Consider the following 21373-nt stretch of genomic DNA (forward strand, 5'->3'; position numbering starts at 1 on the left):
AAGCTGGGAGAACAAGGCTAAGAAAGATCTTTACCTTTCTTTATATACTTTAAATCAATAGCTAATATTTGCTTTTTTCTATCTCACAGTGACCGTGACCGTTGAACTTCAACATACACATTATAAACACCATGTCAATGATTAGACGTTTATAGGTTTGCAGAGTGGCTCTTGTTAATGTACGAGTAGAGTAATCCTTGTTTATCAAGATTGTGCACACACAGAAACGTTTATATTGAGATTAGTTGTGAGTAACTACTCAGCCGCACATAGTTAAACTAACCTGAATTAAAGTTTAGTTTGAGAAAAAACATGTTCAGATAAACTGTCTAAAATTATACACAAAATAAGTCAGAATAACAATCCAAACACTACCAAGTCTTTCTTACCAGTTGCCTTTGTCATAATCAGTAAACAAAGATATCAAGCCTAAACACATTTTAGCTGTAATATATAAATACAATGCAGAGAGATTGCAGAGAAAATGCAGAGCAAACAGTGAGTAAGCATAAACAGTGAGTAGCCAGAAAAAGAGAAACAGAGAGGGTGACTCAGAGAAATAAGTTATGAACTCTAGCTCCCTCGTGTCAGTCTGCAACACAGCTAAACAGACATAGTTCAGTTATAATACATATTGTTGGTTTATATACTGCCAAACCAAACTGTTTTTAGGACAGAATCCTAAAAGCTGTTCACTAAGCAACAAAATTGTTGGATTTAAATTACTTCACCAAAAATTATGTCTCTCTTTGATTAAAAATGAGATGAAGGACCCAGTAGAGTTGACTCACCACTAGAACTAAAATACGGGTAGTCTATTTATTTATTTTATTTATTTATTAGATTTGTATGCCACCCCTCTCCGAAGACTCGGGGCGGCTAACAACATATGTCATCAACATATGTCTACAATTGAGCCTAAAATTTCTGTTACTCAGTGAGACAGTGGTTAAGTGAGTTTTGCCCCATTTTACGGCTTTTCTTGTCATGGTTGTTAAGTGAATCACTGTAGTTGTTAAGTTAGTAACATAGTTGTTAAATGAATCTGGATTCCCCATTGACTTTGCTTGTCAGAAGGTCGCAAAAGGTGATCACATGACCCCGGGACACTTCGACCGTCATAAATATGAATCAGTGGCCAAGCATCTGAATCTAGTCATAAGCAGGGGTGGGCTACTGCCTGGACGGGGTGGGTGGTAACACAGTGGGGTAGCGAAAATGGAGCTCCACCCCAGAGCACCCAATTTGCACTGAAAGATGTTGAAAGAAAATGCAGGGCGTCCTGCATAAGCCACGCCCACAGTGTGGTAGTAAAAATTTTGGTAGCACTTCACTGGTCATAAGCAGGGCCGCCGATAGATGGGTATTACTGGGACTGCTGTTCCGGGCCCCGGGCAAATTGGAAAATTGGGGGGGCCCGGGCCCCGGCGCCCGCCAAAAACTCCCCAACCCCGAAGAGAGCCTGAATAATGGGGGGGGGGCGGGCCCGGCGCTTCTGCTGCTGAGCCCAGTCTTCTCCCGGTGGCTTTCGACTCCTCCTGCCGAGGAGCTGCAAGGCTGGCCTCGGCTCCCCTTCCCTAAACCCCCGCCAGCCCCCTCCTTCCCTTCCCGCCCTGCCCTCCTTCCCCGAGGCGTCCCTTGCCCATCATCCCCTGCCGGCCAATGGGGCAGCGGGACTGCTAGATGGGCAGCTCTTCCGGCGAGTGTGGGCCTCTGCCCACGCAGAAAGCATCCTCCCTCACACCCAGCGCCGGCCATGGGGGCTTCCGCCGCCTTCCGCGAGGCCCCCAGAGGAGCCGCGTGGGTCTTCTGGTGAGTCACCGCGGCAAGGATGCGGGCGAGGGAGAAAGGGGAACCTGGCGCCTTGAACGCTCCCACTGACTCTCCTACCGTGGCGGCTCTTTCGCTTGAGAGCTCCGCGCTGCGTCCCAGCCTTTTCTATATCCCTCGCCGGCCCACTCAGGAGCATGCTCAGATGACACGCAATTGCCATTTAAAGGTGGTGAGACGGCTTTCCTTCCACCTGAGGTCTCCACGACTCTTTCTGGCTTTAAAAAAAAAGGCAATAACAACAACAAAGTAACGGGAACAACCCCCGCGACCGCCCAGCGGGGAGCGCGTGCGCGCACACTCACACATACACCCACCCACAGAAAGACAGAGAGAAAGAGAGGGGCAGAGAGAAAGAAAGAGAGGGACAGAGAGAAAGAAAGAGAGGGACAGAGAGAAAGAAAGAGGGACAGAGAGAAAGAGAGGGACAGAGAGAAAGAAAGAGAGGGACAGAGAGAAAGAAAGAGAGGGACAGAGTGAAAGAAAGAGGGACAGAGAGAAAGAAAGAGGGGGATAGAGAGAAAGAAAGAAAGAGAGGGACAGAGAGAAAGAAAGAGGGACAGAGAGAAAGAAAGAGAAGAACAGAGAGAAAGAAAGAGAGGGTCAGAGAAAGGGAGAGAGAGAAAGAAAGAAAGGTAGAGAGAAAGAGGGAGAGATAGAAAGAGAGTGAGAGAAAGAGAAGAGAGAGAGAAAGAAAGAGAGAGGGGGGAGAGAAAGAAAGAGGGACAGAGAAAGAAAGAGGGACAGAGAGAAAGAGGGACAGAGAGAAAGAAAGAGAGGGACAGAGAGAAAGAAAGAGAGGGACAGAGAGAAAGAAAGAGGGACAGAGAGAAAGAGAGGGACAGAGAGAAAGAAAGAGGGACAGAGTGAAAGAAAGAGGGACAGAGAGAAAGAAAGAAAGAGAGGGACAGAGAGAAAGAAAGAGAGGGACAGAGAGAAAGAAAGAGGGACAGAGAGAAAGAGAGGGACAGAGAGAAAGAAAGAGAGGGACAGAGAGAAAGAAAGAGAGGTACAGAGAGAAAGAAAGAGGGACAGAGAAAGAAAGAGAGGGACAGAGAGAAAGAGGGACAGAGAGAAAGAAAGAGAGGGACAGAGAGAAAGAAAGAGAGGGACAGAGTGAAAGAAAGAGGGACAGAGAGAAAGAAAGAGAGAGGGGGGAGAGAAAGGGAAAGATAGAGAGGGAGAGAGAAAGTAAGAAGAGAGATAGAAAGGGAGAGAGAGAGAAAGCAGGAGACAGAGAGGGAGAAAGAAAGAGGGAGAGATACAAAGAGAGTGAGTGATAGAAAGAGAGAAGAGAGAGAAAGAAAGAGAGAAAGAAAGAGAAAGAGAGGACAGAGAAAGAGAGAGAGAGAGAATTAGAAAGACAGAAGGACAGAGAGAAAGGGAGAGAGAGAGAAAGAGGAAGAATAAATATTAAATATTGTATTTGTTCCCATTTTGTTTTTTACTTTAAATAAGGTATGTGCAGTGTGCATAGAGATTTGTTCACACGTTTTTTTAATAGTCCGGCCCTCCAACAGTCTGAGGGACAGTGAACTGGCCCCCTGTGTAAAACGTTTGGGGACCCCTGATCTACACTGTTCAAAAAAAATAAAGGAAACACTTAACACAATATAACTCCCAAGTAAATCAAACTTCTGTGAAATCAAACTGTCCACTTAGGAAGCAACACTGATTGACAACTTGGAGTTTATATTGTGTTGTTTAAGTGTTCCCTTCACTTTTTTTTGAGCAGTGTACTTTGAAATTAACTTGGATACCACGGGCTCGTTCAGACCTGCGTTCACCGATGGGCGTAAAAACTAGATCGAAAAGGATATTGAGATGTGAAGCAATATGAAATTGTATTTGTTTTGTTTTTTTAACGGCTCCTATTTTAATACCACTGATAACTACACAACCCCCTGGATAATTAGAATAGAATAACAGTGGGAAGGCACCTTGGAGGTCTTCTAGTCCAACCCCCTTCTTAGACAGGAATCCTACACTACTTCAGACAGATGATTTTTTTTAAAAAAGTAGTTATTATGTAAACATTAAAAAAATAAGATAGTACATAATCTATCATTTTACAATATACTTATTTGTTTGTTTAAATTTTGTATTTGCATTTTATAAGATAAGCAACAAAACAACACAACATAACAAACACCACCCCCGTCCCTTTTGAACTGTTATCCTCACAGTTCCTTCTTTATATAGTTATACGGCCTGTAACATCAGCGGTTATTATATGATTATTCTATAGTTCCAGTAAAACTAAGGTCAAGTTGTTGCTATCATAATCTTATGAATAAAGTTAATTCTGGGAACATCGGGTTTTATTTACAGCTATTTTCAGATGATTATCTAACATCTTCTTAAAAACTTAAAAAAAGTAGTTTTAAAATGGCACCGGGGGGGGGGGGGCAGACACTTAGGCTGTATGGGGCCCCAAAATTCCTGATGGCCGCCCTGGTCATAAGTCACTGTTTTTAGTGCTGGTGTAATTTCGAATGATTACTACATGAGCTGTTGAAAGTTGAGGACTACCTGTAGTCTTTCTGGTATCATAATTTAATTTAATTTAATTTTATGTTTGTGTTGCAGGGGGAGGAGGAAATAAAAGGAGGGTTTGGGAGGAATTTCAGGAGGAAGACAGAGGGAGTGCAAGGGAAGGAAGCGGGAGGGCTTGAGAAGAAAAAAAGCAGGAGAGAAGAAGGGAGGTTTGTGAGCCAAGCTGAGGGAAATAGGATAGCAGAGGCTTCTGTGGGGAAAGCTTGAGGGAAATAATGGGATAGGATAGCAGAGGCTTCTATAGGGAAAGCTTGAGGGAAATAATGGGATAGGATAGCAGAAGCCTCTATGGGGAAAGCCTGAGGGAAATAATGGGATAGGATAGCAGAGGCTTCTATAGGGAAAGCTTGAGGGAAATAATGGGATAGGATAGCAGAAGCTTCTATACAGAAAGCTTGAGGGAAATAACGGGATAGGATAGCAGAGGCTTCTATAGGGAAAGCTTGAGGGAAATAATGGGATAGGATAGCAGAGGCTTCTATAGGGAAAGCCTGAGGGAAATAATGGGATAGGATAGCAGAGGCTTCTATAGGGAAAGCTTGAGGGAAATAATGGGATAGGATAGCAGAGGCTTCTATACGGAAAGCTTGAGGGAAATAACGGGATAGGATAGCAGAGGCTTCTATACGGAAAGCTTGAGGGAAATAATGGGATAGGATAGCAGAAGCTTCTATGGGAAAAGCCTGAGGGAAATAACGGGATAGGATAGCAGAGGCTTCTATAGGGAAAGCTTGAGGGAAATAATGGGATAGGATAGCAGAGGCTTCTTTAGGGAAAGCTTGAGGGAAATAACGGGATAGGATAGCAGAGGCTTCTATTGGGAAAGCTTGAGGGAAATAACGGGATAGGATAGCAGAGGCTTCTATAGGGAAAGCTTGAGGGAAATAACGGGATAGGATAGCAGAGGCTTCTATACGGAAAGCTTGAGGGAAATAACGGGATAGGATAGCAGAGGCTTCTATAGGGAAAACCTGAGGGAAATAGGGGATAGGATAGCAGAGGCTTCTATACGGAAAGCTTGAGGGAAATAACGGGATAGGATAGCAGAGGCTTCTATAGGGAAAGCTTGAGGGAAATAATGGGATAGGATAGCAGAGGCTTCTATAGGGAAAGCTTGAGGGAAATAATGGGATAGGATAGCAGAGGCTTCTATAGGGAAAGCCTGAGGGAAATAGGGGATAGGATAGCAGAGGCTTCTATACGGAAAGCTTGAGGGAAATAACGGGATAGGATAGCAGAGGCTTCTATACGGAAAGCTTGAGGGAAATAATGGGATAGGATAGCAGAGGCGTCTATAGGGAAAGCTTGAGGGAAATAATGGGATAGGATAGCAGAGGCTTCTATAGGGAAAGCCTGAGGGAAATAACGGGATAGGATAGCAGAGGCTTCTATAGGGAAACCCTTAGAGAAATAATGGGATAGGATAGCAGAGGCTTCTATACGGAAAGCCTGAGGGAAATAATGGGATAGGATAGCAGAGGCTTCTATAGGGAAAGCCTGAGGGAAATAATGGGATAGGATAGCAGAGGCTTCTATAGGGAAAGCCTGAGGGAAATAATGGGATAGGATAGCAGAGGCTTCTATAGGGAAAGCTTGAGGGAAATAATGGGATAGGATAGCAGAGGCTTCTATAGGGAAAGCTTGAGGGAAATAAGGGATAGGATAGCAGAGGCTTCTATACGGAAAGCTTGAGGGAAATAACGAGATAGGATAGCAGAGGCTTCTATAGGGAAAGCTTGAGGGAAATAATGGGATAGGATAGCAGAGGCTTCTATAGGGAAAGCCTGAGGGAAATAGGGGATAGGATAGCAGAGGCTTCTATACGGAAAGCTTGAGGGAAATAACGGGATAGGATAGCAGAGGCTTCTATAGGGAAAGTCTGAGGGAAATAATGGGATAGGATAGCAGAGGCTTATATAGGGAAAGCTTGAGGGAAATAATGGGATAGGATAGCAGAGGCTTCTATAGGGAAAGCTTGAGGGAAATAAGGGATAGGATAGCAGAAGTTTCTATGGGAAAAGCCTGAGGGAAATAGGGGATAGGATAGGAGAGGCTTCTATATGGAAAGCCTGAGGGAAATAATGGGATAGGATAGCAGAAGCTTCTATAGGGAAAGCTTGAGGGAAATAATGGGATAGGACAGCAGAAGCTTCTATAGGGAAAGCTTGAGGGAAATAATGGGATAGGATAGCAGAGGCTTTTATGAGGAAAGCCTGGGGAAAATAAGGGAATAGGATAGCAGACGCTTTTAACACCCAGTGTTTTTCAATCTTAGTTGGATGTGTGGACTTCAATGGTCAGAATTCCTCAGTCAACATGCAAACCCTAGTCAAAATAGCTTCTCAGCACTTTGTAATATTGTCTGTTTTGATGAATTTTTAAGCATCTTATGGGAAGTAAATAAATGTTTTGGATTTCCATACCTCAAATAACTTCTATTACCCAAATTCAAAGAGCATTTTCTCCAAGCTCTGAAACATCCATGGAAACATCAGGTGCCCATAACTACTATAAATATATTTGTGAAAATGTTGAAAACTACTAATGATCTTAATTTTTTTGCTCATTACAACAGGAAAAATGTCTTCTGCATAGGATGTGTGTTTGTTTCAAAGGAATAAATGGGGGAAAATCTGATTTTTGAAATAATCACTACAAAGTCATGTTTTGCATAGTTTCTTTTATTGAATGATTTTAATATTTCCTTGAGCAGAAAAGCAGTTGCTGTTCTTGTGACAGGAAGGAAGGAAGGGAGGGAGGGAGGGAGGAAGGAAGGAAGAAAGAAAGAAAGGGAGGGAGGAGATACAGATTCCTGAGTAAAGTTTTCAGTGTTGTACATCACTCTTTGTTTGGGAATTTTCAGCCTGTGGTGGTGAGTCTAGATGAAGACCAGGGATCTTTACTAAAACCTCACCTGGGCATGAACTTGATTGTGAAAACCCTTTGGGGAAGGCAGGGATACTTTGATGGAGTGAATGAGGAGCAAGAGTGGGGATAAAGGTTGGATTTGGCTCCTGAACATCCCGCACAGCACGCTTGTTGACCCCTTGTACCACTGTCTCCTTCTGTTTTGCTGGTATTTCTGTAGCATGAGGATGGTGCTGCTGTTGGTGCTCAGGCTAGACAAAAGATACCAAAAGGAGGTTCAGACAGTTGACCATATCTAGATTATATATTGTGTTGATGTTCAAGACAGTCAATGTTCATAATTTCTGCTCTCTAGATGCGATAGAGAGGAAACCTTTCCAGCTGTACTTCCTCATGTCCAGTCAACGAAGCAGTGGAAGTGATGTGCCGGTGTCTGGAGGCTGTTGGGGTCTGGATGGGTGTCAACAGACTCAAACTCAACCCTGATAAGACGGAGTGGCTGTGAGTTTTGCCTCCCAAGGACAATTCCATCTGCCCATCCATCACCCTGGGGGGGGGGGAACTACTGACCCTCTCACACAGGGTCCGCAACTTGGACGTCCTCCTCGATCCACAGCTCACATTAGAGAAACACATTTCGGCTGTGGCGAGGGGGGCGTTTGCCCAGGTTCGCCTGGTGCACCAGTTGCGTCCCTACCTGGACTGGGAGTCACTGCTCACAGTCACTCATACCCTCATCACCTCGAGGCTCGACTACTGTAATGCTCTCTACCTTTGAAAAGTGTTCGGAAACTTCAGGTCGTGCAGAATGCAGCTGCGAGAGCAATCATGGGCTTCCCCAAATATGCCCATGTTACACCAACACTCCGCAGTCTGCATTGGTTGCCGATCAGTTTCCGGTCACAATTCAAAGTGTTGGTTATGACCTATAAAGCCCTTCATGGCACCGGACCAGACTATCTCAGGGACCGCCTTCTGCGGCACGAATCCCAGTTAGGTCCCACAGAGTGGGTCTTCTCCAGGTCCCGTCAACTAAACAATGTTGCTTGGCGGGACCCAGGGGAAGAGCCTTCTGGAACCAACTCCCCCCACAGATTAGAATTGCCCCCACCCTCCTTTCCTTTCCTTTCGTAAGCTTCTTAAAACCCATCTCTGACGACAGGCATGGGGGAATTGAGATACTCTTTCCCCCTAGGCCTTTACAATTTTATGCATGGTATGTCTGTATGCATGTTGGCTTTACAATAGGGGCTTTTAACTGTTTATATTGGATTGTCATATGCTGTTTACTACTGTTGTTAGCCGCCCCGAGTCTACGGAGAGGGGCAGCATACAAATCCAATAAAATCAAATTATAATCAAATCATAGGTAGACCTTAATTATTCTCATGGATGCAACAAAGAAAATCTCACAAATCTGAATGTACAAATGTCCCCTCTCCTTTACGGCCCAAGAAACTTGGCAGAGTCCTTCTGAGTATCTTTCTGCATCCCTTATGCAGCTGCTGGCTATTACCTTAGTGGTGCAAGTTGGAGTGCAGAATTGCAGGCAAATTCTGCCCACAACCTGGAGTTTGATGCTGACAGGGTTGATTCAACCTTCAATCTTTCAAAGTTTGGTAACATGAGGACACAGATTGTTGGGTGCAATATCCAAATAATGTTTACATTATAAACTGCTAAGAGTGTTGTAAAGAACTACAGGTTGATATATAAGCCCAAATGCTATTGCTATCTCTCGAGGTTCCCCCCCACATACATTTACAATTACCTATGAACTTCTTTCTCTACTTATTTAATTGTGAGATGGACGTCATTCAATTATTGTTAATCGTTTCATTGCATTACTCTAAGTGTTATAAACTTCCCCACTCCAGAGGCTTTAGGCAGAATTTAAGATCAAAATCTAATAAAGATCATTATTAAAATAATGACATCACACAAAATTCTTAGAAGCAGATTTTGCTTAAGTCAGGTCTTAATCAAATCTGTTGGTTTGTTGGTTGAAGTCCAGCCAATGTGTTTTAAAAAATAAACTCATGCCCTCATCACCTCGAGGTTCGACTACTGTAACGCTCTCTACATGGGGCTACCTTTGAAAAGTGTTCGGAAACTCCAGATCGTGCAGAATGCAGCTGCGAGAGCAGTCATGGGCTTTCCCAAATATGCCCATGTTTCACCATCACTCCGCAGCCTGCATTGGCTGCCGATCAATTTCCGGTCACAATTCAAAGTGTTGGTTATGACCTTTAAAGCCCTTCATGGCACTGGACCAGAATATCTCCGAGACCGCCTTCTGCCGCACGAATCCCAGCGACCGATTAGGTCCCACAGAGTGGGCCTTCTCCGGGTCCCATCAACTAAACAATGTCGGTTGGCGGGCCCCAGGGGAAGAGCCTTCTCTGTGGCAGCCCCGACCCTCTGGAACCAACTCCCCCCAGAGATTAGAACTGCCTCTACTCTCCCTGCCTTCCGTAAACTCCTTAAAACCCACCTTTGTTGTCAGGCATGGGGGAACTGAAACACCTCCCCCAGGCATGTACAATTTATGTATGGTATGTTTGAGTGTGTGTTTGTTAGCAAAATGGGGTTCTTTTAAATATTTTAAATAATATTTAGATTTGTTATAAATTGTCGTGTTATGCTGTGAGCCGCCCCGAGTCTGCGGAGAGGGGCGGCATACAAATCTAAATAATAAAATAATAAATAAATAAATAATAAAACTATGCTTAACAACCCAGGAATAAATATTTTTTGTAAATGATAGCTGTCTGAGGAACTTACCAGAAATAATTCACAATCTGCTCTGGAAATTTCGGGATCTTCATGTGCTCCACCTAGTATCACAGAGTTTTTGCACAGTCCTGTCTCCTAGAAGAAAGGAGAACGCTTTCATCAACAGAATCCAAGAAATTTACCCTGCCACAATTTCTTATATGCCGTGGTATAGCACTGGATATGGTCGGTCAGGTGTTCTGTATCAAAGGGCCGTTTTCATTTCTCCCTTGACGTCCCATTTCTCATCAGAATGACCATTTCTGTGGTCCCATTAGAGTAGATGGAGCTGCCATGGGACAGCTGAATTCTTCTGCTATGCTTTTTAGAATATAATAATAAGAAAATCAAAAGGTTGTAGTTATGTATTAAATATGTAACAATTATTAAAAGGAAGATTTTCCTTTGTATAGTAGATATAAGCTGCATGCCAATTACACTACCCTTTAGGTGGTGCAAATCTTAAATAATGATACCAAATATGTTATATATAAAGCAAGATGCTTTATTCCTTTTTCCTTTTTCTTCTTCTCTTTTCTTCTTCTTCTTCTTCTTCTTCTTCTTCTTCTTCTTCTTCTTCTTCTTCTTCTTCTTCTTTTCTTTCTTATGTGTATATAGTGTATTGTCATCTTGTCGTTTTTTGTTATATGTTTTTAATGTATATATTTAATTTTTAAAAAATGAAAAAAAAAAGAATTTTAAAATCTTTCTTAGCATAGTAATCAAACCATTCTAGGGATTTCTTGAAGTCAATTTTCCAGAATAGGAAATGCATGTTGGTGTTCCAGATATTAATTTTGTTATTTTAATAATAATAACTATAACAATCATAATAATTATTTAATAATAATAATTTAATAATTAGCTTTCATTATGTTCTATTCTAGCCTATCCAGATCTGGAGAAACCACTCACTGAGATTTCAAGTAATACCCTTTTATATAACAATATCTCGCCAGGCATGGAGTAATTGATTCCCCTGGGCTGCTTCCGCTGGTCTGTATGAGATGTATGGTTGTTTTTATATTAAGGGTTTTAAATTGTTTTAGTATTGGATTTGTGTTGTTTTTGTTGTGAGTCCTTGGAGAGGGGCGGCATACAAATCTAATAAATAAATAAATAATAATAAATAAACAAGCAGGATTTCTCCAAGCAAACTCATGCACTTCAATCCATCTTGGCAGCTTTCCATATCAAATTGATAAAAGTCTGGGCAGCCGCTGAAAGTCAAATCTAATTACTACATTCCTCAGGGAGATTATGTTTTTTCTTCGGTCACACATACATGCACTCACAATTCTCCAGGTTTTGCTCACACAGCCCGATGAAGTTAGAAGCATAATAGCAGGTTGCCAGCGTGGCATTTCTGGAACCCCAAATCTAGGACTACCACCATTATGAACATTGCAACACCATACTATTTATTTATTAGATTTGTATGCTGCCCCTCTCCGTAGACTCATTAGACCCCGTTACCCAGAAATCCTCCTTTATATCCTGTCTGGGTGTGGTCAACTGTTTCCTAGATATATAACTGTTTAGACTTTCTTTCATAGACTCACTTTCTGAACTTTTCCCGATGAATATATTACTGTCTGCTTCATGACCTTCTGACCCGAGCATCTAATAGGAGCTCTTTTCTCATGTCCCCCACCTCCTCTTACTCAGACATTACCATCATTGGGGTTTCTACAGTCTCTGGAGGTTCCTCAGGTTCCAACTCTCCCTCATTCTCACTATCTGACTCAACAGTCAAGAACAGTGGCCTAGGGTGCCCCCATATTTATTCTTTCTATGTTTAGATAGATTTATTGTAGCTGACATGAGCATCTGTCTCCCAGTTGTTCGTCATTTGCTAACCTGCTAAACACATTGATGAATAAAAGAACTAAAGAAACTTTACTCAAAGAGAGAAGCAAAGGAGAAATCTTCTGATAATTAGAATAATTAATAGAACTACTTTTTCCAGAAATTACGGATGCTCCACCACAGGAGGTTTTTACAGAGAGGTTGACCAATCATTGAAATTGTATAAGGTTTCCTGCATGAGAACTAAGTTAGAATAGACAATGTCTTCCAACTCCATTGTTCTGTTCTGAAATGAGCAGTATAAAATGTGGTTCTTTAGGACAGTGTTTCCCAACCTTTCGCTGGCTGGGGAATTCTGGGAGTTGAAGTCCAGATCTCTTGAAGTTGCCAAGGTTAGGAAACACTGCTTTAGGAGACATGCATTGAGCCATGATGTAAGATTAGGTTTTATGCAATGTTGTGCATACTTACTGCAGTTCCTTTTGGGAGGAAAGGGCATTCGGTGATGTTAGACACAGGTCTATGTTTATGACAGGAGGTCTCCTGGACAGTGAATTCCACAGCGTACAAAATGCCATTCACCACCTATAGAAAGTCATAAGCATTTAGAGTAGGTCACATTATCTGCAGGAAATATTCCTCATAATCTTGGGTGCCCTATGAATCTTTATTAACTTGAAGTCTTACAGAGAATCCCCATGATTCTTAGCACTAGGAGAACGGGTAGGATGTCATATGTTGTTGTCAAGAAGAGAACACAAACACATTCAGTAATTAAATGGAATACAACATTGTAGAAACATCAGAGTCCCATCCGTCTGTGAAATTGGAGGTTCTCAGGAAGCCCTCTGGTGGATGATCATTTTCTTTAAATCAGATTTCTGCAGATTTTGAGAATCTGTCTATTCCTTTGGCAATAATGTAGAAATCAAGTGCCCTCTGCTGGAATTAATCTAATCCTACGTAGCTTCTGCTCTGGAAATCTCACACTACTTTTTCATTTACTTATTTTATTTATTTATTTTGTCCAATACATAATACACATTGAAGAGAAAGATATGTAATAATATAAGTAAAGAAAAGAATAGAAGAAAAGATATAAAAGTATAGGTGAACATATTTGAAAGGAAGAAAAGATAAATGAGATAAGGAGAGACAATTGGACAGGGGACGGAAGCTTACAAAACTTTCGCCAGACCCATCCTAGAATACAGCTCATCTGTTTGGAACCCATACAGCATTTCTGACATTAACACCCTCAAAAATGTCCAAAGATACTTCACCAGAAGAGCCCTTCGCTCCTCTACCCGAAACAGAATTCCCTACGAAACTAGACTTACAATCCTGGGTCTTGAAAGCTTAGAACTACGACGTCTTAAACATGCTCTAAGTATTGCCCACAAAATCATATGCTGCAATGTCCTGCCTATCAAAGACTACTTCAGCTTCAACCACAACAACACAAGAGCACACAACAGATTCAAGCTTAATATTAACCGCTCCAAACTTGACTGTAAAAAATATGACTTTATTAATCGAGTTGTTGAAGTGTGGAACTCATTACTGGACTCCGTAGTATCATCCCCTAGCCCCCAACATTTTACCCTTTGACTATCCACGGTTGACCTCTCCAGATTCCTAAGAGGTCAGTAAGGGGCGTACATAAGCACACCAGACTGCCTTCCGTCCCCTGTCCTATAGTCTCTCCTATATCTCGTATTTCTTCTCTACTATATCCTCTATAACATTCATTGTGTATTATTGTGTATTGGACAAAATAAATAAATAAATAAATAAAAATAAATAAATAAAATAAATAAATTATTTCTGTTAACTCTCATTTCTACCCTTAGCAGTCTCTATACAAACCAGGATGCAGCATCAACGTTCTTGCTCAAAAATACTCCACCTCAACTTTACCTGTGAACTTGCTTTGGTGACCTCCAAAATGGCAAAATAATGAATATGGTTAACTTCGGCATTGAATTTAGCCAGGCTTTGTCTTGCTATTTTCTGAAATGTTTCTTCAGAAGGATTTTGGCGAATTGGACAGCCAGGACAACTAGGTGTCAAATCTTTAGGAGAAAAAAGTTTCATTTGAGAAGGTGAGACAAGGCATTTGAATATGGGCTTCATGAAGCTTTTTGATTTTAATGTACATTTTTAATGTACATGAAGCTACCAAAATGAATAAGGTGACACTAGAGCTTCAGGACAAAAACGAAACAGAATTTTATAAAACATGGAACAGGTGGTACGATTGATTGAAGCAAAAAGGATACTTAAAAACATAAAACAGATTTTTATTCCACACGATTCAGAAGAAATTATGAATGGAAATATAGACACATAATCTTACAATCCTAAAAAGAACAAATTACAAAAGAGAAGACAAATTGTTGTTAAATCCAAACCATATTAACTCAAAAGGTAAAGGATAAATCTTTAATCAACAAAACCTTTACAATAAAGGACCAAAGAGTATTGAATAGAAATATGACATAATATATAGGCTGTTCCAAAACAAGTCAACAGGATAGTTCAGTGTTTCCCAACTTTGGCAACTTGAAGATATTTGGACTTCAACTCCCAGAATTCCCCAGCCAGAAAAAGCTGGCTGGGGAATTCTGGGAGTTGAAGTCCAGATATCTTCAAGTTGCCAAGGTTGTGAAACACTGGAATAGTTGACCTCTTTTTGTTAATCATTATACTTATGCTAAGATAGAGATATGTATATATTTTACTTTTTATATGTGTATGTTTTTTATGGTTTGTATGTGTTGTTTATCTTGAATGTAAATGCTCAATAAAGATTATATAAAACCCCCCAAAAAGCTTCGATCAGCTTGAAAACTGACTGGTATCTCATCAGGGTCATGCTCCGATGATCAGCTGATCTACTAATCAGAGCTTACAAAACATTTGTCAGACCAATACTCGAATACAGCTTGCCTGTATGGAACCCACATTGCATAACTGACATTGACACAATTGAAAGAGTCAAGAAATACTTAACAAGAAGAGTCCTTCACTCCTCCTTTCGAAACAAATTACCGTAATCCTCCAGACTTTAAATACTATGGCTAGACAATCTACAACTACGTCGCCTCTGAACTGATTTAACTGTTGTTCATAAGATCATACACCATAACGTTCTTCCTGTTAATAAATACTTCACCTTCAATAACAACAACACAAGAGCACGTAATAGATGCAAACTAAGATACCTGTAACAATGAAACAAGGCTTTAAAATTTAATTTTGGAGCTTTTCAATCCCTTTTTTAAATATTGGTATTGATATCAGTAAAACTACAATTCCAAGTTACATATGCTCAGATAGATGATTTCTTTTTTTTTTTTGCAAATCTATATGCAGCAAACATGGAAAATACATAAAAAGATATACGTACAAGGGCGTAAGATGCAGCAACTGTCATACAAGAACGTATCATTTGAATTCTTATAGATTTTAATTGTTAATTTGCATTGGCCAAAAACCTAAAACAAGGGAAAGTAGCTTGCATTAGTGTCACCCATTTCTTTTACCTATAATCCCATGACATGTAATCAAAAGAGATCTCCAAGTAAATTGCTTTGATGGGAAGGCAGGATATAAGTCAAATAAATCAACAAGAAAGAGGGGGGGGGAGAGAAAGAGACAGAGAGAGGGGGTAGGGGAAATGACTACAGGTTTAAAAAGATGTTTATAAGGTAAAAAGTTTACCTACCTATTGTAGGATGTGTCTACCACATGCTTTTGTTTGTTAGTAGAATCCAAAATAGTACAGGTATATAATAAATAAGACTACAATAGGCCATAAAAGATGGAAAAATAGCAGACTGAATGTCCAATTTTGTGTGAGCTTAAATAGTTTTCAATACAATTGTAGAATTTATTCATAAAAAAACCTTAGCATCTTCAATGACAAAATTATTAATGATGTACAGCAGCGTTTCCCAACCAGTGTGCCGCGGCACACTAGTGTGCCACGAGACATGGTCAGGTGTGCCGCGAAACTTCTAAGGAAGCTCCAGCTGGGCGGGGCGCTGCCGGTGCCTCCAACCTGGAGCTCCCACTCACAGCTGCCCCCCCGGCTACTGCCCGATGCTGCTGTTGCCGGCGCTCCGCTGGGCCCCAAAGAAGGAAGGTGGGGAAAAAAGGAGAGCTTCATTCTTCACACCGGCAGCAAGAAGAGGAGGGTGCCGTTAGCGCTGGCACCAGGTAGTAGCCGGGGGATGGCGGTGGCAAGAGCTCCAGGGCGGAGGCACCAGCAGCGCTCCGCCCATCTGAAGCTTCCCTTGCGGGGGCGGCAACCAATCTCCTTTGGGGACCGGAGGGAGGGCACTGGCGGTGGGAGCAGGAGGGTGCCGGGCTGCGCACGCCTGCGCCAGCGCCCCCCAAAACGCCCCCCCACGCACCCTTTTCCAAGGGCGCACCTGAAGCCGCGGCCACCCCCCCGCGCCTCTAGTCCCCTCGCGCCCCTGGCTACTTGCCGCTGCCTTCGCCAAAAGCGCTTTTGTCCTGGGCTCTCAGCGAGGGGGCTGCAGGAGAGGCGGTGAAGGCAATCTCTCTCGTTCTCCGGATGCTGGCGAAAGTGATTTTAAATGTTGGGCGCGCGGGCTGGCGTGCGCTCTCCCCCTCCCCCTGCCACATTCAAAGTAAGCCGGCAAAGGTTTTTCTTACTTTGAATGTTCCGGGCAGGCTGGCAGGGGGATGGGGAGAGAACGCGCACCGGCCCGCGCGCCCAACATTGAAAATCACTTTCGCCAGCCTTCGGAGAATGATAGTGTGAGAGCGACAGAGCAAGATAGGAAGTGAGAAAGAGAGAGAGAGAGACAAAGAGGGGGTAGAGAAAGAGATAGCAAGAGAGAGAGAATGAGAGAGAGAAAGAGTGTGAGAGAGAAAACAAGAGAAAGAGAGAGAGAGAGAAAGGGGGGTGAGAAAGAGATAGCAAGAGAGAGAACGAGAGAAAGAAAACAAGAGAGAAAGAGAAAGCAAGAGAGAGAGAAAGAAAACAAGAGAGGGAAAGTGAGAAAAAGAGAGAGCGAGCAAGAGGGGGAGAGATAAAGAGAGAGAAGGAAAGAGAGATGAGAGAGGAAGGAAGAGAGTGAGAGAGAGGAAGAAAGCAAGAGAGAGAGAAAGAGAAAGAAAGATGAGTGAGGAAGGAAGCGAGTGAGAGAGAGAGAAAAAAGCAAGAGAGAGATAGCAAGAGAGACAGAGAGAGAGAGAGAGCAAGGGAGAGAGAAAGATATAGAGGGAGGGAAGGAGGGAGAGAGAGCAAAAAAGAGAGGAAGAAAGAAAGAAAGAAAGAGGGATGGAGAGAGAGAAAGAAGGGAAGGAAGAGAATGAGGGAGGGAGAAATAGAGCGAAAGGGAGGAAGAGAGAGATTTTTTTGTCCAAACTTTTCTTTAGCTGCCCCCCCCCCGTTCAATGTTCCCCAGGATTTTGAAAATATGAATAATGTGCCGCGGCTCAAAAAAGGTTGGGAAACACTGATGTACAGGTTGTCTCAAGTTATGACCGTAATGGAGCTTGTCCATTAGGGTCGGAGGTTGGAATAAATATTAAATGACCTACCTCAAGTAACGACCTACCATTCCTGCTCTACCCAAGGTTTCATTAATTAAGTATGTGGATCATAAGTGGAGCAAGGGGTGCCTCAGGGGTGAGGCAGATCCTGGGTGACCTAGTACAGAAGTCCACTTGCCTAGGGACTCCCAAGTCTCTCCCACCCCCTGAGATATCTCATGCTCTGCTTCTGCCGTTTGGGAGGCTCCCACAATTGACTATCCTGCTAATCTTTCCTAGTACTTGCCACTGTCCCTTCACTTGACAAGATGCCCCTGCCTTTCTGGAGCCAAAAAAAAAAAAAGTCTGGAAAAAAAAGGTGCATCTTTTCCACATCTTAGATTCAGAATCACATTATCCAAATCACAAGCCAAATCTTTTGCAGGCATTTGAGGTTTGTTACCACATGGCAAGTGATTGAGTGAGTCCCCCAGCCTCCTTTGCAAACAAATTTAAAAACTCAGATTTTATTTCTTTCCAAATCCTGTGGATAGTTCTTTGAATAAGGAGATCCATTACTTACAGTCTCGTATGGACGTCTAAACTCGCACTCTTTCCACGATTTCTTACTCCAGCCGTGGCATTTGGTTTCTAACACATCCAAAACGAGGTAGAAAATAGAATAACCATCCTGCCAGGGACAAAAGAAACTCTTGAAAAGGCAAGGCTTAAAGTTAATCACCATTAGCACATTAGATATAAATAAAGTAACCTTCAAATAAAGACAGGAAGTTCTTTACTCAACATGGTTTGTTACATGCGGCAAAACAATTCTAATCCAAACAAGAAATCACAAAACTGATTAATAATAATAATAATAATAATAATAATAATAATAATAATAATCAGAATTGAGGAGAAGCAGCTAGAGAAATTAGTGGATTACGAAGATCTAAAAATCGAGCTGCAACGATTCTGGCATAAGCCCGTGAAAGTGGTCCCAGTGGTACTTGGCACGCTGGGCGCAGTACCAAAGGATCTCAGCGGACATTTGAAAACCATCGGAATTGACAAAATCTCCATCTGTCAATTGCAAAAGGCCGCTTTACTGGGATCGGCAAACATAATTGGCCGCTACATCAAGCAGTCCTAGGTGCTTGGGAAGCGCCCGACTGGTGATGAAATACGAAATCCAGCATAGTGAACTCGTTTGCTGTGTTGTACTGACATAATAATTATAATTATAATTAGATTTGTATGCCGCCCCTCTCCGCAGACTCGGGGCGGCTCACAACAATAATAATAACAATATACAATGTAACAAATCTAATATTAAAAGAAAGTATTTAAAAAACCTCATCATTTAAAAAACATACAACACAAGCATACCATGCATAAAATCCTCCTTGCCTTTTGCAAGCTCCTTAAAACCCACCCCTGTCATCAGGCATGGGGGAATTGAATTTTTTCCCCTTCCCCCTAGGGTTATAGAATTTATACATGGTATGCTTGTTTGTATGATTGGTCTCTTAAATTGGTTTTTTTTTAGATTACTTTTTAATATTAGATTTGTTACATTGTTTTCTTTATTGTTGTTAGCCGCCCCGAGTCTTCGGAGAGGGGCGGCATACAAATCTAATAAATAAATAAATAAATAAAATCTATAAGCCTGGGGGAGATGTCTCAATTCCCCCCTGCCTGGCGATATAGGTGGGTCTTAAGCAATTTACGAAAGGCAAGGAGGGTGGGGGCAGTTCTGATCTCTGGGGGGAGTTGATTCTTGAGGGCCGGGGCCGCCACAGAGAAGGCTCTTCCCCTGGGGCCCACCAGACGACATTGTTTGGTCGACGGGACCTGGAGAAGGCCAACTCTTTGGGATCTTATCAGCCGCTGGGATTCGTGCGGCAGAAGACAGTCCCAGAGATATTCTGGTCTGATGTTTATCTTAGAATGTCTTGGACAGATAGTACAATTTCCCGTTTTAAAAAAGAGGGTGGATAACAAGAACTGCCATAAAATACTGCGGAGTTTGCGGAGAGGGGCGGCATACAAATCTAAATAATAAATGAATAAATAAAATAATAAATAAATATATTATTTATACTCGGTCTAATGGTAAAGCTGCCTCTGTTTTGAGTATGTCTTTTATTAGGTCTACCAAATCTAGGCTATATCTCTTGGGTGCCATCAAGTGATTTTGTAGATATTTTCCTGCTCAAATACATTAGTGCTACCATTACTGGACACCAAAATGGCTGGTGCTAAATTCAAGGAAAGAAGAAAAAAAACAGTAGAAGGAGATCTATTATAATTATGGGTTTTTAACTTCGTATTATTAGATTTGTATTGTACGTTGTTTCTATCACTGCTGTGAGCCGCCCCGAGTCTACGGAGAGGGGCGGTATACAAATTTAATGAATTAAATAAATAAATAAATAATAAAATAAATCTTACCTCAGATATTTGGGAGGCATCAAAAATACGTCGCAGGCCAATAATATAACTGTCTGCCTGAATTTTATTGTATTTGTTGAGGGCCGCGTCTGCAGCAGCCTTTACCTCCAAAGAGTTGCATGATGGGTGAAGAAGTTGAACAAATGGAACAGAAACCACGGAGTGAAGCAGCTGTATCCCAATAAGGAATGAAATTAAAAGGGCCATTTTGGAAATTTTTGCAGAATCAGAGAAGACAGCAACTACAGCTACACTTCGGGAGCAAGGCTCTGACAGAGATTTGTCTTGCTATATATACTTAAAAATCAATAGCTAATGTTTGTTCTTCCATTGCATGGTGTCCCTCACTTTTAAACTTCAACCTGTGAGGTGATGATTGCATAATATATAGCTTGGCAGGGGAATGTTCTATCTAATGATTAGATGAACATAATGATATAATAATGCAACCAAAATGATCAGGGGTCTAGAAACAAAGACTTACGAAGAGAGATTGCGGGAACTGGGCATGGATAGCCTGGAGAAAAGGAGGGCCAGAGGGGACATGATAGCAGTCTACAGGTATATGAGGGGTTGCCACAGAGAGGAGGGGGTCACTCTATTCTCCAGGGCACCGGAGGGCTGGACAAGGAACAATGGCTGGAAGCTGACCAAGGAGAGATTCAACCTGGAAATTTCCTGACGGTCAGAGCAATCAACCAGTGGAACAGCCTGCCTGTGGAGGTTGTGAACTCCCCAACTCTGGACAGTTTCAAGAGGAGATTGGACTGCCATTTGGCTGGGATGCTATAGGATTTCCTGCTCAGTCGGGGGGTTGGACCTGATGACCTGCATGGTCCCTTTCAACTCTAACAATAAATAAATAAATGAAGGAAGGAAGGAAGGAAGGAAGGAAGAAAGAAAGAAAAAAAGAAAGAAAGAAAGTTAGTTTTTGGATTTATATAAGACATCCCTACCGCCCTCTGTATTGTTTTATTATGTGCTGTGAACCACTCCGAGTCCTAACAGAAGGGCGGCATACAAATCTAATAAATATTATATACAGTGCATTATATTTTCATTTCTCGGCTTGGTGCATGCCACGGTAAACAGAGTGCTGACATGGTTTGTGCAACTACAGATCCTCTGATATAAAAAGTAAATTCCAGAAGTTCAAAGGGATATTTGTTTTTTCTCGTAGGTCTGGCGTTTTGGAACCAGTTGCCTTGATTCCTGGCAAAGAAAAACAAATAGAAAATGAATGATTAATGGAGAAATTAGATGAGAAAGATGATCCAAAAAGAGAAACCTATGACCATGATTGAGCCTAAACTTTTTTGTTGCTAAGTGAGACATTTGTAAAGTGAGTTTTGACTCATTTTATGACATTTTTCACCATACTTGTTAAGCCAATCATGTAGGGGTGAAATGCTCCCAGTTCGCTTTTGCCTGTCGGTCGTTGGAGAGCCGGTCACAAAAGGAGTGTGAGGCTTTTTCCACATGTCTAGATGCCACCATTTGAGTTCTTTTACCCTCTGCACATGTGCAAAGCATTCTGCGCATGCACAGAGGGTAAAAGAACCCAAATGGC

The 21373-nt window shown here is 42.0% G+C and overlaps 1 protein-coding gene across 1 annotated transcript; it reads right to left on the reverse strand.

Moving 5' to 3' along the window:
* Positions 1-7051: 7051 nt before the first annotated feature.
* On the reverse strand, positions 7052-20338 carry LOC139168205 (fetuin-B-like). Its single transcript, XM_070753714.1, has 7 exons — positions 19804-20338; positions 17933-18040; positions 15251-15338; positions 13759-13913; positions 12310-12423; positions 10039-10125; positions 7052-7505 (listed from the first exon to the last, which is right to left on the reverse strand). The coding sequence occupies exons 1-7, from the start codon at positions 20008-20010 to the stop codon at positions 7212-7214; spliced, it is 1053 nt and encodes a 350-aa protein (XP_070609815.1). The 5' UTR covers positions 20011-20338; the 3' UTR covers positions 7052-7211.
* Between the last annotated feature and the right edge of the window lie 1035 nt (positions 20339-21373).

Source organism: Erythrolamprus reginae, chromosome 5, assembly GCF_031021105.1.
Source record: "Erythrolamprus reginae isolate rEryReg1 chromosome 5, rEryReg1.hap1, whole genome shotgun sequence".
Classification (NCBI taxonomy): Eukaryota; Metazoa; Chordata; class Lepidosauria; order Squamata; family Dipsadidae; genus Erythrolamprus; species Erythrolamprus reginae.

Excerpts from the sequence above, each read along its gene's own strand:
- LOC139168205 (XM_070753714.1), bottom strand. The coding sequence starts at position 20,010 with ATGGCCCTTTTAATTTCATTCCTTATTGGGATACAGCTGCTTCACTCC. Across the intron at positions 15,339-17,932 it reads TTAGACGTCCATACGAGACT|GTTTTTGGCCAATGCAAATT; the intron begins GTAAGTAATGGA and ends CCCTTGTTTTAG. Across the intron at positions 13,914-15,250 it reads TTGCTGCATCTTACGCCCTT|ATTTGACACCTAGTTGTCCT; the intron begins GTACGTATATCT and ends TTTCTCCTAAAG.